The 13952-nt window shown below is 51.5% G+C and overlaps 2 protein-coding genes across 5 annotated transcripts; one reads left to right on the top strand and one right to left on the bottom strand.

The window, feature by feature from the left end:
- The first annotated feature begins 3303 nt into the window (after positions 1-3303).
- LOC126084146 (interferon alpha-inducible protein 27-like protein 2) lies at positions 3304-5244 on the top strand. 2 transcript variants are annotated; one of them, XM_049898418.1, is made up of 5 exons: positions 3304-3492; positions 3627-3656; positions 4252-4413; positions 4985-5103; positions 5144-5244. In XM_049898418.1, exons 1-5 carry the CDS (start codon positions 3486-3488, stop codon positions 5228-5230), a joined length of 405 nt encoding a protein of 134 aa, XP_049754375.1. In that variant the 5' UTR covers positions 3304-3485; the 3' UTR covers positions 5231-5244. The 2 variants fall into 2 exon arrangements, with proteins under 2 accessions (XP_049754375.1, XP_049754374.1); XM_049898417.1 differs by having other exon boundaries at positions 3306-3492; positions 4985-5244.
- Positions 5245-8131: 2887 nt separating this feature from the next.
- LOC126084145 (interferon alpha-inducible protein 27-like protein 2A) lies at positions 8132-11958 on the bottom strand. 3 transcript variants are annotated; one of them, XM_049898413.1, is made up of 6 exons: positions 11871-11951; positions 11733-11759; positions 10866-10993; positions 9869-9898; positions 8847-9008; positions 8132-8341 (listed from the first exon to the last, which is right to left on the bottom strand). In XM_049898413.1, the coding sequence occupies exons 3-6, from the start codon at positions 10987-10989 to the stop codon at positions 8262-8264; spliced, it is 396 nt and encodes a 131-aa protein (XP_049754370.1). In that variant the 5' UTR covers positions 10990-10993; positions 11733-11759; positions 11871-11951; the 3' UTR covers positions 8132-8261. The 3 variants fall into 3 exon arrangements, with proteins under 3 accessions (XP_049754370.1, XP_049754371.1, XP_049754373.1); XM_049898414.1 differs by having other exon boundaries at positions 10866-11023; positions 11871-11942; XM_049898416.1 differs by lacking the exon at positions 9869-9898 and having other exon boundaries at positions 11871-11958.
- Positions 11959-13952: the final 1994 nt, after the last annotated feature.

Genomic DNA, 13952 nt, shown 5'->3' with positions numbered 1-13952 from the left:
TTAGTAGTCACAATGATGGAGGGGTGCTCCAAGTATTTAATGGGGAGGGACCAGAGATGCTTGACATTCTGAAATACGCAGGACGGTCTGGCACAAATTTCAAAGTCCCGCCATGTAATCAAAAAGCTCATAGATACCTACGCCAAAAACTTACCTACGTTTTACATGTAGGTCCTAAGCATTTTTTTTTTTCAGAGTTTTAATATAGATTGAATGCTCCAGGAAAGCAACTATTTTGCAACTCATGGGGAGACTGTATTTTATTTGTTTTAAACTTTATCAAGAGGTATCCATCATTTCAAAGATTAATCTAATTAAGGACTAATGGACCACATCTATCACAGCCTCCACCAGACTGAGTCCAGCACAACTAGATGGTGCCCGGCTACCACCATCGACTGCTCTGACGGGGATCACAATAGAGGGTCCCGGACAGAGCTGGAGAAGAATGTAGAATAAAATTCTAACTCAAAAAGAAAGACCGGACTTGCTGGCCTGATAGAGACTGGAGAAACCCTGAGAGTATGGCTCCCAGACACCCTTTCAGCTCAGTAATGAGGTCACTCCTGAAATTCACCCTTCAGCCAAAGATTAGACAGGCCTATAAAACAAAATGAGACTAAAGGAGCACACCAGCCTAGGGGCAAGGACTAGAAGGCAAGAGGGAACAGGAGAGCTGGTAATGAGGAACCCACCGTTGAGAAGGGAGAATGTTGACATGTCATGGGGTTGTTAACCAATGCCATAAAACAATATGTGTTCTGTTTAATGAGAAACTAGTTTGTTCTGTAAACCTTCATCTAAAGAAAAAAAAAAGTTATTCACCATTTCAGAATCTCATGTCTCTGGTAGCAATGTTATTCGTGGAACTTGAGTTCACGGAGCTGAATCAGTCTGCATTTGTAGCTGTCACATTCATGGTAATTAGATATAGATGTAGATACATATGAATATGTACATGAATAGATAGATTTATTAAGCCCTTGTTTCAAAATATAAAATATAAAGAAAAATGTTCAGAACTTCCGGCCGAATATTGTATTACCTTAAATCCAAACTTCCACAGATGCGGTTGATTCACTATATTTTTTGGTGGAATAGCTCTTGAGCGTATGCATATTTAAAGATACAGTCTTTTATTGTAAATTATTTCTTTTTATTTTTCCTTTGTATTACACTTTAGGCCGTATACTGTGTATAACTCTATGATATTATCTGTAATTTCATCTCAGGAGAGTAGAGAGCATTACAAAGTGTTTTTAAACTTCACGAAAACCGTGTAGTCCTAGATTAACAATTCTGCTATTGCTATACATGTATACTGAAATTGAACAATTAAGTCAACGGATGAAGGATGGAGGGAGTCAGGTTTCTCACTGTTGGAGTGGGAGTTTAAAGACAAGCAAGGGAAGGCAGCTACGATGATCCATGTAGTCATGGATTAGAGTTGGAGACATCAATAGGAACTTATGTTTAGCTTAATATAGATACAGGTGGTTACCTACAGAAATATTTATAGGTATGTGTACACACATACATTTCCCTGCTCTTCACTTGAGAGGGCCTACATGTAATGACACCCAGCATCAAAGAGCACACCTAGCGCTCAGATCCTGCTTTGTAACACCATTTTGCAAGGAAAGGAACCAGGGCTTCTTGGAGAAATGGCTGGTTCTAGGACTTGGGCAGTAAATCTACAAGATGAGGCCAGAGCATCTTACAGTGCCAGAAAGTAAGGAAGTCCTAGGAAAAGGAAGGAAGGAAGAGAGGGAGGGAAGGAAGCAAGGAAAGGCGGAAGGAAAGAAGGAAGGGACAGGCAGGGAGGGAGAAAAGGAGTGAAAGATCCTCCTTCATACTTTCAGGGGGACTGTAGTTGTCAAGGGCAACCTAACAATAAGTATCAGGTGCCATTAAAAAAAAAAAAAAAAAAGGCGTAGTTTCTGACCCACCAATTTAACTACTAGGAATAAATTGTCAAAAAATACCTAGTTTTTGCACCACAATGCAAGTTCATTTCAAGCCAGGTTTACTAATGAGTGAAAATTAGAAAGAATTTAAAACCTCAAAAAAAGGCTGGTAAGTTGACCTATAAGCATGTTCACCGAACACAGTATTTGATGACAATTAAGCTTCAGGCAGAAGTTTTGGAAAAGGCGTACACATGTTTAGGGACAGAAAACAAAGGAGTGGTTGTCAGGGGCTGGGGGGTGGAAGAGGGGCTGACTATAAAGGGGCCTGGCTGAATGTTGGGGGTGATGGACATGCTGTCTCTTCAGCTGGTAGTTACACGACTGTATAAGTTTGTTCAAACTCAAGAGAAATATACAGTAAAAGGGTGGATTTTCCTGTGTATAAATTATACCTTAATAAACTCGACTTTAAAAAATTCTATTGAAGAATATTAAACTGTCTGGGCAAATTTAAATGACTGATTAAACAAAACGAGCCTTTGACAAAGCAGTGGGCACAGTGTGATTCGAACCTGCAGGAAGGTTTACGTAGAGGATAACAGACGGAATGGAAAGAAAGATCCCAAAATGTAACATTAGCTCCCTTTGGAGATTTCTGTGTTGCTCTGCGCTTTCCCTTTGGGGGGGGGAAGGGTACGAGGCGGGTGGGGGAGGGTAAGGAGGCAACAGGAGCTCCCACCACCACCTCCCACTGCCGTCGATTGGATTCCGATTCATTGCAACCCTATAGAACGGGGTAGAACTGCTCGATAGAGTTTCCAAGGAGTGCCTGGCGGATTCGAACTGCCGACCTTTTAGCAGCTGTAGCACTTAACCGCCATGCCACCAGGGTTTCCAACAGGAGCTTAAACCAAAACCAAACCCAGTGCCATCGAGTTGATCCTGACTCATAGCGACCCTATAGGAAGAGTAGAACTGCCCCCATAGAGTTTCCAAGGAGCACCTGGTGGATTCGAACTGCCGGCTCTCTTGATTAGCAGCCATAGCACCTAACCACTACACCACCAGGGTTTCCAACAGGAGCTTACCCACCAACCCAGTGCCCCGAGCTTACAGGAGTCTAATTCTCTAAGACTTGGAACCACGGCCACTTCTGCGGGCTTCCGGTCCTTTTGCGCTCTTTGGAAGGTGGATCAAACAAGAAGAAACTCACCGAAGAAAACCACCAGTAGGCGGGTGAGCTGGAGAGCGGGTTGGCTGGCCCGCCTTGCAGCGAGGTGGTTGGCTGACCCGGCGGGCGCGCGGGTGGGGACACGCGCACGGGGTGGGGCGGGCGCGCGGGTGGGGACACGCGCGCGGGGGTGGGCCGGGCGCGCGGGTGGGGACACACGCACGGGGAGGAGCACGTACAGGTTGGGGCGCGCGCAGGAAGTCGGCGGGTTCCTGTGTCTCTCTAGGGCCACGCTGCGAGGGGTGGGCTGTGTCCCCATTGGCCGGCCCCGCCCAGGGACTGGACCGCCTAACCTCGCCCGTCAGGCACTTACAAGGCTGATTTGGACCTGGGACGGCTGCACGATGTTGAGTGAGCCCCTTTCCCCCAGGGCCCGGGGGGCTGGGCAGGTGTCCCCATCCAACCCACTAAGGGCCAAGGGCCAAGGGAGCCGCTTCTTTCCCTCACTCCTCCAACTCACTCACTCTTTCTCTTTCCCCCCAAAGAACGGGTGGCGTGTGCTGCAGTCGGAGGCGGTGAGTCACTTGGACCCTATCCATCCATTGCCGACCTCTGCCCCACCAGGCTGGGTGGATGTGAGACCACAGAGACACGGCGCTGCAGGGGTGAAGAGGGGTGCCAGCCCTCGCTGCCCCGCCTGGATCTGCTAGGTGGAAAGCAAGACTTCCGGGGGGAGGGGGCTCAAGGCCCCCTTTCCAGCTTCCTGCCCCAGCTTCTCCACTAGGCCGTGAATATATTGAGCATGTAGTGCAGTTTGAAAAGTGGAGTTGTGGCTGAAAGTACTTAAAAAAAAAAAAAAGGTTTATTTCATCCCCATCCTTTACTCAAAAGAAACTGAGGCCCAGGAGGGGTAGTGACTTCCCCAGTGTCACACAGCAAGTTACAGGCAAAGCCAGGAAGAGAGGCCTGTCCTGTGGCCTCTTTGCCCTCACCTGGCTCCACACCCCCACCTTTACTGTAGCTCGGGACCCTCTCCAAGCCCTTGTCTCCCATATGCCGCAGCAGACTGCCCACTCTCTCAGCTCTCCCCAGAAGCTGTCAAGGAGTTCCTAAGGGACCCATTCCCCTGAGCCCATTCCCCACATTAAAGTTACCCCCCCCCCCCCGCAGCTGTGGCCGTGGCGGCGGTGCCGGTGACGCTCAGCGCCATTGGCTTCACAGGGGCCGGAATCGCGGCCTCCTCCATCGCTGCCAAGATGATGTCCGCAGCTGCCATCGCCAACGGAGGTGGAGTTGCCGCCGGCAGCCTGGTGGCTACTCTGCAGTCAGTGGGTAAGTGTCCCGGCCAGGCTTGCTGTGGCGGTGGGGAGGGGGAGGACATGGGGGAAGGCCAGAGCCTCAGAGGATCCGACCCTGGGGGTGACGCCTGGGCGGGATCATTCCCGTGATCCTCAGCATCCCTGGTCCTTTGTCCCTCCCTCACTGTCCTGGCTCTGTCTCCTTCTGAGGAAGGTTTGAGGTGGGCGTGGAGGGGGGAGGGGTGCTGGGTAAGGAGAGGGAGAGAAGGAGACCTGGCCTAAGCGCATGGTGTCTGGGCTCTGGGTCCAGCCCCACCCAGGCTTGCTGGTGACATGGGCAAGTCCCCTCTCTGCTGTGGACCTCAGTGACCCCTTTGTAAAGTGAGGGGCTAGTAACTCTCAGGTCTGTGGCTGGGTGTCCCTCTTCCCATGAATTTGTCCCATGTCTTCTCTGTCAGCTGCTTTCAGCATCCTCTCCCCAAAGCAAAGACCCCAGGGGTTCAGGATGTGCTGGAGGTTAGCAGGGTGGGTCTCTGGGCCTTCCGAGAGGCCCAGGCCCCTGGCCACTGCACATCCCCTTTGCTCACCGTCTGTCTCTTCCCCAGGGGCAGCTGGACTATCTGCATCTTCCAACATTCTCCTGGGCTTCATGGGGTCAGCTGTAGGGGCCTTGCTGGGGGGCTCAGAAAAGAAACCCCCTCCCCCTCCACCAAATGAACCTAAGACTGACGATGGGGACTCCAGTGAAGAAGAGGATCCCAGCTGAAGAAGGGGACCTGTCTCCAGGAGAAAATGTACGCCAAGTTGAACCTCCAAAACCCCTACTCGAGTCAGAGAAATATGAGAAATAAAGGTCCTGTGCAGATGCCTGCCCCCGTCCCTGCTCTTTCAGCTGTGTGTGGAGCTGTGAGCTGGAGGCTCCAAGTTCTCCCAGCCTCCACCCTGCCTTGTCATGGAGGGCAGAGCCAGGTGTGGGGTGAGCAAGCACCAAATCAAACTGCAATTGGTCATGTCCTCACCAAGGATGGTCTGTATGACCCAGGGCCATCCTTGGTCCTTCTGCGAGCCCTATTTTACCCATTATGCCTCATTCACTAATGAGAGGGACAAAGTTACCATTGGGAGGCAGGAATGAGGAGTGGCCAGGACATATGCTGAGTCACTGATCCCAAAGCCCTTTGTCCTTCCTCATTACTGAGCACTAGACATGCTCCATACCCTCTTCCCCCTCCCCCACAACACTTTCCCATGTGACCTCAGAGTCCTGTCCCAAGGCCAACAGACAAACCAGCAGAGCAGTACAGTGTGGTGAGTGTTACAGTAGGGTCTTCTGTTCTGGGCCCCTCAGGAATGGTGACTGTGCTGTTTCTGGAAAATGGAGCTTGTTATTCACCAGATCCACCCCCACTCACAGGGAAGGGGACCACACAAGGTGAGGACCATTGGGGGCCTCTCTTACAATCCTGCCTATTCCTACCACAAAGGCAGCACCTGGGGCCTAGTGGTAAAGACCCAGGGCAGAGCCACGAATCCCAGAGGCAGGGACCAGGGACCTGATATCTGAATGGAGGCAGCCCTCTGGGAACCCCGAAGCCTCGCCTTCATGAGTGGGTGGTGGGGGCAGGCCAGGGTGCCCAAGACACATAGAAGCCTAGGAGAATGGGTGCTCTTGAGGGGCCTGCCCTGTAGGGCTAGGCCTGGGCATCACCAGGAAGGGAGGGCTGGCCACCCATCCAGAGCCAGTCAGATCTTAGAACCCTGCCTTATGGAGGGGCTTCTGCCTTCAGCTCCCAGGAGGCCTTCAGAGGCTCTAATGAGCACCCTGCAATTGAAGACAGTATTTTAGGAAGGGGTGCATTTTAGGGGGAGAGTATCCACAGCTTTTATCAGACTCTCCAAAGCATCAAGAAAGAGAGGAAAGAAAAGGAAGCAGTATGTCAAGAATTAATACATAAAGCGTTTGTTCTTATGCTGGGTAAAAGCCAAGCTTCATTGACCCAGCTGGAGCCACTTGGCGACATGGAAGTTTTTGACCTTTTTGAATTGTCCAGAGCACTCAGCTCACCAGCTCAGCTCTCATTGGAAGTGAGAACATGCCAGACTGCTGATAGAGCCTAGGGCAGGTGTGTGTGACAGTGCTCGGGCCATGACTGGGTCACTGCCTGGTTGAATACCCTCAAGGACCTCTCCAACACCCTTGGGATAAGCAAGCTCCGTCTATTAGTGCCATAATAAAGTACCACAAACTGGGCAGATTATAAAACAGAAGTGTATTGTCTCACAGTTCTGAAAGCTAGGAGTCCAAATTCAAGATGGTAGCAGGGCCATGCTCTCTCTAGTAGCCCTAGGTAAAGATCTTTCCTTGACTCTCCCGGCTTCTGGGAGTCCCAGGCGTTCCTTGACTTGTAGCTGCAGCATAACTCTGTTGCCCATGGCCATCTTCCCTCTGTCTGTCTGTCTCTTCTCCTCTTCTATAAGGGCACCTCTTTTATTGGATTTGGTCCCACCCTACTCCAGCATGACCTCTTGTTAACTGATAAAACCAAAGCCCAAACCAGTTGTCGTCAACTACATTCCGTCTCACGGAGACACTCTGTGTGCGGAATAGAACTGCACTCCATTGGGTTTTCAAGGTAGTAACTTTTTGGAAACAAATCGCCAGGTCTTTCTTTCAAGGAGCCTCTGGGTGGGTCCAAACTGTCAGCTTTCAGTTAATAATCGATTATTTTAATCATTCGCAGCAGCGATGCACTCTGTACTTAACTGATACCCTATTTCCAAATATGATCACTTTCACAGGCACTGCAGTTAGGACTTCAACCTATCTTTTTGGGGGACAGAGTTCAATCCAGAACACTACCACTTCCCCAACCTGCCACACTACATGCCTTCCTCTGGGTCCCACAGAGCCCTGGCCTGGCGCTGGCATAGCACTTCTTAGTCATAGCATCACTGGCTGGTGATCTTTCTGTAGCCCCTAGCAAAGGCAAGCATTTCCCTGATGTTCCCTAGCACCCAGTCCAGTGCCTGGCCTAGAGAAAACACTCAGAGGGTTTCTGGGAACAAATTGTCCATCAATGTATAAGCAACTTTTCTGGTGCTCTGGAGTGGAACCCATCTTTGGATGAGAAATTTCTATAAGGCCTTGTTCTGGTAGGGGAGAGAGGGGTGAAGAGGGATCAGGGCCCTCAAGCAGAAAGATCAGAGCTCCTGAAAAATTAAAATTTCTTGGTGGCTGTTGGGAGGAAAAGGCCAGGCCTGGGCAGTGGACTTTGGCTTTGGATGGGGCAGCATCATTGGGCCCTGTGTTTCCTAAGCCTGGGCCAGGCCATTTGGGAAATACTGGATCTGTGAGGTTAGGGTTCTTGTACCAGCAGCTGAGTGGGGCTCCAGCTGAGAAGAATGTAATGCCAAATGTGCTGCCTTCTCCTCCCCACCTCTCCCTGACTCCTCAAGGGAACTGAGCCAAACAGCCACCCTGTCTGGGATCCTGGAGGTCATTTAGTTCAACTTCCTGTTTAGAGGGGCAAACGGAGGCCCAAAGAGGTCACATTCCCAGGGTTACATATGGAGTCAGTGGCAGGGCGGGGGACAGCTTTCTGTCTGCAAATGTAGACTCGTCCCAGCTCACCCCACCCCCACACCACAGGGCCAGGTGATGACAGGGTCCAGAAGGAGCCTGAGTCCCCAGGCCCAGAACCGTCACTGCTGGGCCCGCCCCAACCACGGGAGAGAAGGAAGGCTCCATAAGGTGTTGTAAGACATGTCTTTATTCTTTATTTTCCTCTGGGGTTGCTGATGCCCCATTTGGTACACAGTCACCCAGACGATATTGCCCCCACAGGTCTTCTCTGAGGATGCACCTGAGGGCAGGAAACTGGCCTAGGGCATAGCCAAGGCCCCAAAAGTAAACCCAACAGAGGCCAGGATGGCCTTGGATGCCAGGGAGAGTCCAGCTGCTCCTGCGGGAGGGGAGAGGCTGGTTTGAGGGGGATGGGCCGGCCAGGCAGCTCTGAGGACAGATCTGTAGGCTCAGAGACCCTCCTCCCAGGGCCCTCCTGTTTCCTGAAACTTTCAGGTCTGTGCTTGGGGGAGAAGCTACTACAGGCAGCTGCATAGAGGTCTGAAGTCTGGTGGCAAAACCAAGAGCTGACAGCTGCGTCATGCTCCGTGGAAGAGGGCTGAACCCCAAGTGGAGAGAAGATGCCCCAAAGAACTCAGCAAATCTGTTTTGATCAGAGTTGCTTGAACCCAGAGGGCTCCCCAGACCAAGACCCCTTCTCTTCCTCCTTCAGAGAGGACAAGGTGGGAGACCAAGGACCAGGGGTGCTGAGGATCATGGGGGCTAGATGGAGGACAGGGTCCCCCTCCCAGGCCTCAGCTCTGGGCTGCATCCTCTGAGGCTTGGGTCCTGCCCACACCTGGCACCTCCTCACCCCCCACGGTGAGCCCAGCAAGGACGCTTACCCACTGACTGCAGAGTAGCCACCAGGCTGCCGGCAGCAACTCCACCCCCGTTGGCGATGGCTGCTGAGGACATCATCTTGGCAGCTATGGAGGAGGCTGCAATTCCAGTCCCGGTGAAGCCGATGGCGCTGAGCACCACAGGGACTGAACCGACGGCCACGGCTGTGGGGGGAGGAGCTTTAGTGTTGGAGGCTCGGCTCATGGGAATGGACCCCCACCTACTTGGTCAAGCTTGGGGGACATCGAGGGGCCTGGAGAAGGGGTGAGCTCTGAGCTTGGGAAGGCAATGGGGGGGGTGTTGGACAGAGGTCAGGAGTAGGGGGGCAAGGCTATGCAGGGAAAGCTGAGGAGAGGGCTTGTGGGGGTCATCGGGACAGGGTGCTGGGCTGGGCTCTGACTTATAGCAGGACCTTCATGGGAAAGTCTCTTGTCCCCTGAGCCTCAGTTTCAGCTTAGTAAGATGCTGGAAACAAGCAGTGGTTTGCAAGCTTCCTGTCTTTGCTGAGGAAATCTCTTATGCAAGCAAGTCTTACCAAGGAGACTAACACAAGCAAGGAAAACCTAGGTTCAGCGCTCCACTTGGAGCAGATGCCGAGCCACATCCTATGACAGCCTGTGGCAGCTCTGGGCTCCATGGTGTCTCCACTAGACCAGGGGATCTGAGCGGTCGGCATCTTGTTAAAACACCTACTGTGGTCGAACTCTGTGTGTGTACCATACTACGTAATCCTTCCTGGGTGGGTGTTATCGGCCTTGTTTTTCAGGAGTCAACAGACACACCCAGGGGCACAATGTGGTTTCTCTGCACGAGGACAGTGGGCCCCTGCCCTGGCTGCCCCACGCTTCAGCCTGTCTTCTAACCCTGCTCCATAGCCTTGTGTCCAAATCTCTGCTCATCTCTATCATTTTATGTCCGCCCTTGACCTAGCCACTTGAGGCTGCGGGGAAACCTGGGCACAGGCAAGGCCGATTGCTCCCTGGGTCCTGATGGGGATCTCGGCCCCTTCCCTGTAGCAACTCACCGCTTCCTACCACAGCTGCAGTAGTCTTGGCTGGAGATGAAAAGTACATTCTGTGAGTACATCCACCCTGGCCTCCCCAACACTCCCGGAGCCCACCGCCCACCTATGGTGAGGGGCTTGGCCCTGGATGGGAGTCGCAGGAAGGCACAACCCCTGCCCACCCTATCCTTGCTTCTGCCAACTCAGGGCACTTTCCTGATAAGGTTACCCCACAGTCCTAAGGGGAGGATGGCTGGGGAGTCTGACTCTAGAAGCAGAAAGAGACCTGCCCTGAGGGGATTTGCATGTCCTGGTGTTACAGGAAGGAGCCCTGGTGGCGCAATGGTTAAGCACTCGGTTGCTGACTGAGAGGTCAGCAGTTCAGACCCAAGAGCCACTCTTTGGAGAAAGATGTGGCAGTCTGCTTCTGTAAAGATTACAGCCTTGGACACACTATGGGGCAGTTCTACTCTGTCCTATATAGTTGCTATGAACTGGAATCGACTCAATGGCATTGGGTTTGGTTGGGTACAGGTTTGTGCCCCCAAAAGATCTGCTCAAGCCCTAACCCACTGAACCTTAGAAAGAGACCTTCTTTGGAAATGGGACCTTGGCAGATACAATGAGTTATGTTATGCGGTCACACCGGAGTCACCAATATGACCAATGTTCTTGTGAAGATAGAAGAGACACGGATACAGACAGACACACATGGATGACAGCCATGTGAAGATGGAGGCAGAGACTGGAGTGATGACTACAAGCCAAGGAATGTCTGAGACCACCAGAAGCTGGAAGAGGCAAAGAAGGACTCTCCCCTAGAGCCTTCGAAGAGAGCATGGCCTGGCAGACACCTTGATTTCGGACTTCTGGCCTCAAAAACTTTGTAATTTTTAAGCCTCGGGCTAGATGCAGGTTGTTTCCTGATCTCTAGTCCCTGGATGGGGTCCTTGCATCTCCTCCCCTAGCGCCCAACCTCTCTCTTCCCCTTAGCACCAGACCCTCCTGGGACACTCACCCACAAAGGGAAGCGGAACCAGGGTGGTCCCAGAGGTCAGTCTGCCCAAGTTGAGCACGGTTGCCGCTGATACCATGCTGGAGGCCAGCTGCGAGGCCCAGAGGCTTGCGGCTGCGAATGCCATGGCACTAAGTGGAGAGAACGCTTGGCTAGGCAACCTGCCGGAGGGGTGGAGATTTGATGGGGGGATGGGGACCCTAGAACTGGCTCCCCACTTATGGCCCTGAAAGACTTAGGGGACCAGGGGCAGGTGGCTGCTCTGAGCTTGTGGGGCAGCAGGCACAGAAAGGGTCTTGGGTGAGGAAAGGAGGGATGCGGGTATTGAGGTTACTGAAGGACCTGTGTTTGGGGGGGACCCGAGCCATTTTACATTCCCAGGTGCTCCACTTCCTTGCTGTTGAGAACCCCGGCGCCAATGTTTTAGAAACTTTGGAGACCCCCTTATCTCCCCAGAGCCATGGAATCGACTCCAAAAGTACGAAAGTGGAGCCCTTTAGAGGTTTAAGACATGTCCCGTGTCTATGTGCTGTGGGCGCCTGCTGCTATGTAATCTTCCCACTAAAACCAGAAGGAAGGGACTCCTGTCCCCATTGTATAGATGAGGTGATGCCAGGGCTCAGAGAGGGTAAATGATTTGCCCAAGGTTACGGGTGTGAGATGGGACCCAGGCCCAGCTGTTGCATTGGGCTGCTAATGGCTCAGAATTGGTTCCTCCTAGCATTTATCTCTGATCCCTGCCCACCTCACCCCTCCTAACTTCAGCTCTTGGGGCCTGGAGGGACCTGGGCATGGATAAAGCTGATGGATCCCAGAGTCTCTGAGTCCAAGAGTAGGTGGGTGCTTGGTCCTTTTCCCAATAAGACCCACCTTTTTTAGATCACGGCTGCAGCAGCCCTGATGGAACAAGAAAAGAATGGTCAGTGAGTGGGTCCATGCTGGCCACCCCTCCACTCCCTGAGTTCATGGCCCACCTGAGGTTGGGGCCACCACCCCTTCCTGCCTTACCCAGAGAAGAGGATCTCCGCAGAATGTGTCCAGAGTGTCTGATTCCACATACTTAAGGCAGCCCTACCCCTCCCAAAGCATAGTCCACATAGGATACAGGCAGCCAATGGGATAAGTTTCCTTTTCTCAAAAAGTGAAACCAAAAGTGAAACAGGATGCTCAGCCATATTGAAAACTGCAATCAACACCCCTTCCCCCCCTCTTTGTCTTGCTAACCAGAAGCTTGTTTTGAGCAGGAAGTCGCAGCAGGTAGTGGCTCCGTCTAGCCCTAGTTACACCTTGAAGCATGCACAGATTGAAATCACATCCTTCAACTGACCCCCGCCCCGCCCCCGCAAATATAGGCATCAGAGGGCTAAAGGCAGAAAATTCCAGGTACCAAACCCAACCCTCTGACGCCATTGGAAACAAAAAGCTCCCCAGCTCCCTTAGTCAGGGAGCATGTGGCTTTAAGGTCACTAGACCCCACGCGCTCCTTGTATGCGCAGACAATAAACTTGCCACTTTCTGTTTCCGTTGTAATTAGTGTCCATCTTATTTCAATTGGCTAATAAGACAGGACAAGAACCCGAGTGGCGTTCGGTTACAAAAGGAATTCCCCTCTTTTCACCAAAAACAAACTCACTGTCATAGAGTCGAATCAACTCCTAGTGATCCTGTAGGGCAGAGTAGATCTGCTGCATAGGGTTTCCAAAGCTGTAATCTTTACGGAAGCAGACTGCCACATCTTTTTCCCATGGGGCAGCTGGTGGGTTCCAACCACCAACCTTTTGGTTAGTAGCCTAGCACTTAACCACTGCCTGATCAGGGCTCCTGGCCAAGGGAAAACCTAGTTATTACAGAGATGGGGTTTGGCTACTCTATCATCCATTGTCCGTTAATACAAAATGCTTTGTCATTTATTTTGCGGGTGGTGAGACAGATTCTCCAGGCTGGGGAAAATTCCACTACCTCAAGCAGCTTTGTGTCATAATCCTGTTTTCTTTGCTTAGGCCGCCCAGCAGCTTTTGCATTAGAATCGTGTTTCCTTTGCCTGGCTTCCTCCCCTACAGCTTTGCTTTAGAATCCTGCTTTCTTTGCTAGGAAGTTATATGTAAACCCCATTGCACCTGCGTGGTATGATTAAGAATGTTATTGACGTAACTTGTATGAACTCCTTACTTGTAAAGCCCTTATACGTACCTTTTCCCTTTGTCTTCAGAGAACAGTCTTGGAGGCAGCAGCTCCGACTGACTCCCTCCTTTGCGCAAAAAAAAAAAAATGGTGCCTTTTCCGGTCTCCCACCTCGGTCTCTTGTTTACTGGCCAATATGAGTCACACTGAGCAGAACCAACCAGTAACATTTCTGGCAAGCCAGCCAGGAGTCATCCACCCAGTTCCTGAGGTGGATTGGACAACAGGCTGGCCCCCATGTCTGGCACCACCAGGGCATTTCTCCTGGAGACCTTGGAGCAGCTCTGGAAGCTGATCTGCCTTGGACCAATGGTGGCTCCTCAGTGGGAGGCATGAAATGCACCTGGGTTATTTGGTAATTCCTAGGTAAGGCCTTCTCTTCTAGAGTCCCAAGAAGCAGGAGGAATTGACTGTTGAGGGTGTCAAAGACACTAGGTACCTGTTAGGTTGGTGTATCAGATTAGGTTGTGTGAGTGTGTAAGTGTGTGTATCCAGAGAATGGGGGACATTCAAGAGATCCCGGAATGCAGCCCACTAAGATGCACCCTTAAGAACTGGGAACAGAGACTCAGACAGACATGGTTCTGGCATTACGCTTTTTGGTTTCCTACTTTTGCCTCTTTAAATATACACTGAATAAAACCTTTCTTTTTGCTTTACTAAACTTTGTGGTGTTCTCACCCTACATGAGTTGATAGTATAGTTATTGCAGCGATTCTAAAACCATGAATCCAGTTGACCTCAACGAGACTTGGACTGCAGAGCAGAAGCTGGCAAAGAGAGCTCCTATCTTCTGGACCCACGCGTTTGCAGTCCAAGTGCTCTTGGAAAACAAACCTTTTCTCATTCTTTTTGTTCTCTTTCTCGTGTTTTCTTAAGTTTTGTTTGGCATACTTTGTTTTGAAAACC

The sequence above is a fragment of the Elephas maximus genome, chromosome 10 (genome assembly GCF_024166365.1).
Source record: "Elephas maximus indicus isolate mEleMax1 chromosome 10, mEleMax1 primary haplotype, whole genome shotgun sequence".
In the NCBI taxonomy this organism is placed as follows: Eukaryota; Metazoa; Chordata; class Mammalia; order Proboscidea; family Elephantidae; genus Elephas; species Elephas maximus.
The sequence above is the reverse complement of the archived record's forward strand: the minus strand, read 5'-3'. Positions and strand labels throughout refer to the sequence as shown.

Bases quoted from the DNA above. Each gene is read 5' to 3' on its own strand.
- LOC126084146 (XM_049898418.1), top strand. The intron at 4,414-4,984 runs GTAAGTGTCCCG...TCTCTTCCCCAG, and splicing joins GGCTACTCTGCAGTCAGTGG to GGGCAGCTGGACTATCTGCA. The intron at 5,104-5,143 runs ACTGACGATGGG...AGGATCCCAGCT, and splicing joins CTCCACCAAATGAACCTAAG to GAAGAAGGGGACCTGTCTCC.
- LOC126084145 (XM_049898413.1), bottom strand. From the start codon at position 10,989: ATGGCATTCGCAGCCGCAAGCCTCTGGGCCTCGCAGCTGGCCTCCAGC. The intron at 9,009-9,868 runs GTGAGTTGCTAC...CTCCCCCCACAG, and splicing joins TGCAGCTGTGGTAGGAAGCG to CCGTGGCCGTCGGTTCAGTC. The intron at 8,342-8,846 runs GTAAGCGTCCTT...CCCCTCCCGCAG, and splicing joins GGCTACTCTGCAGTCAGTGG to GAGCAGCTGGACTCTCCCTG.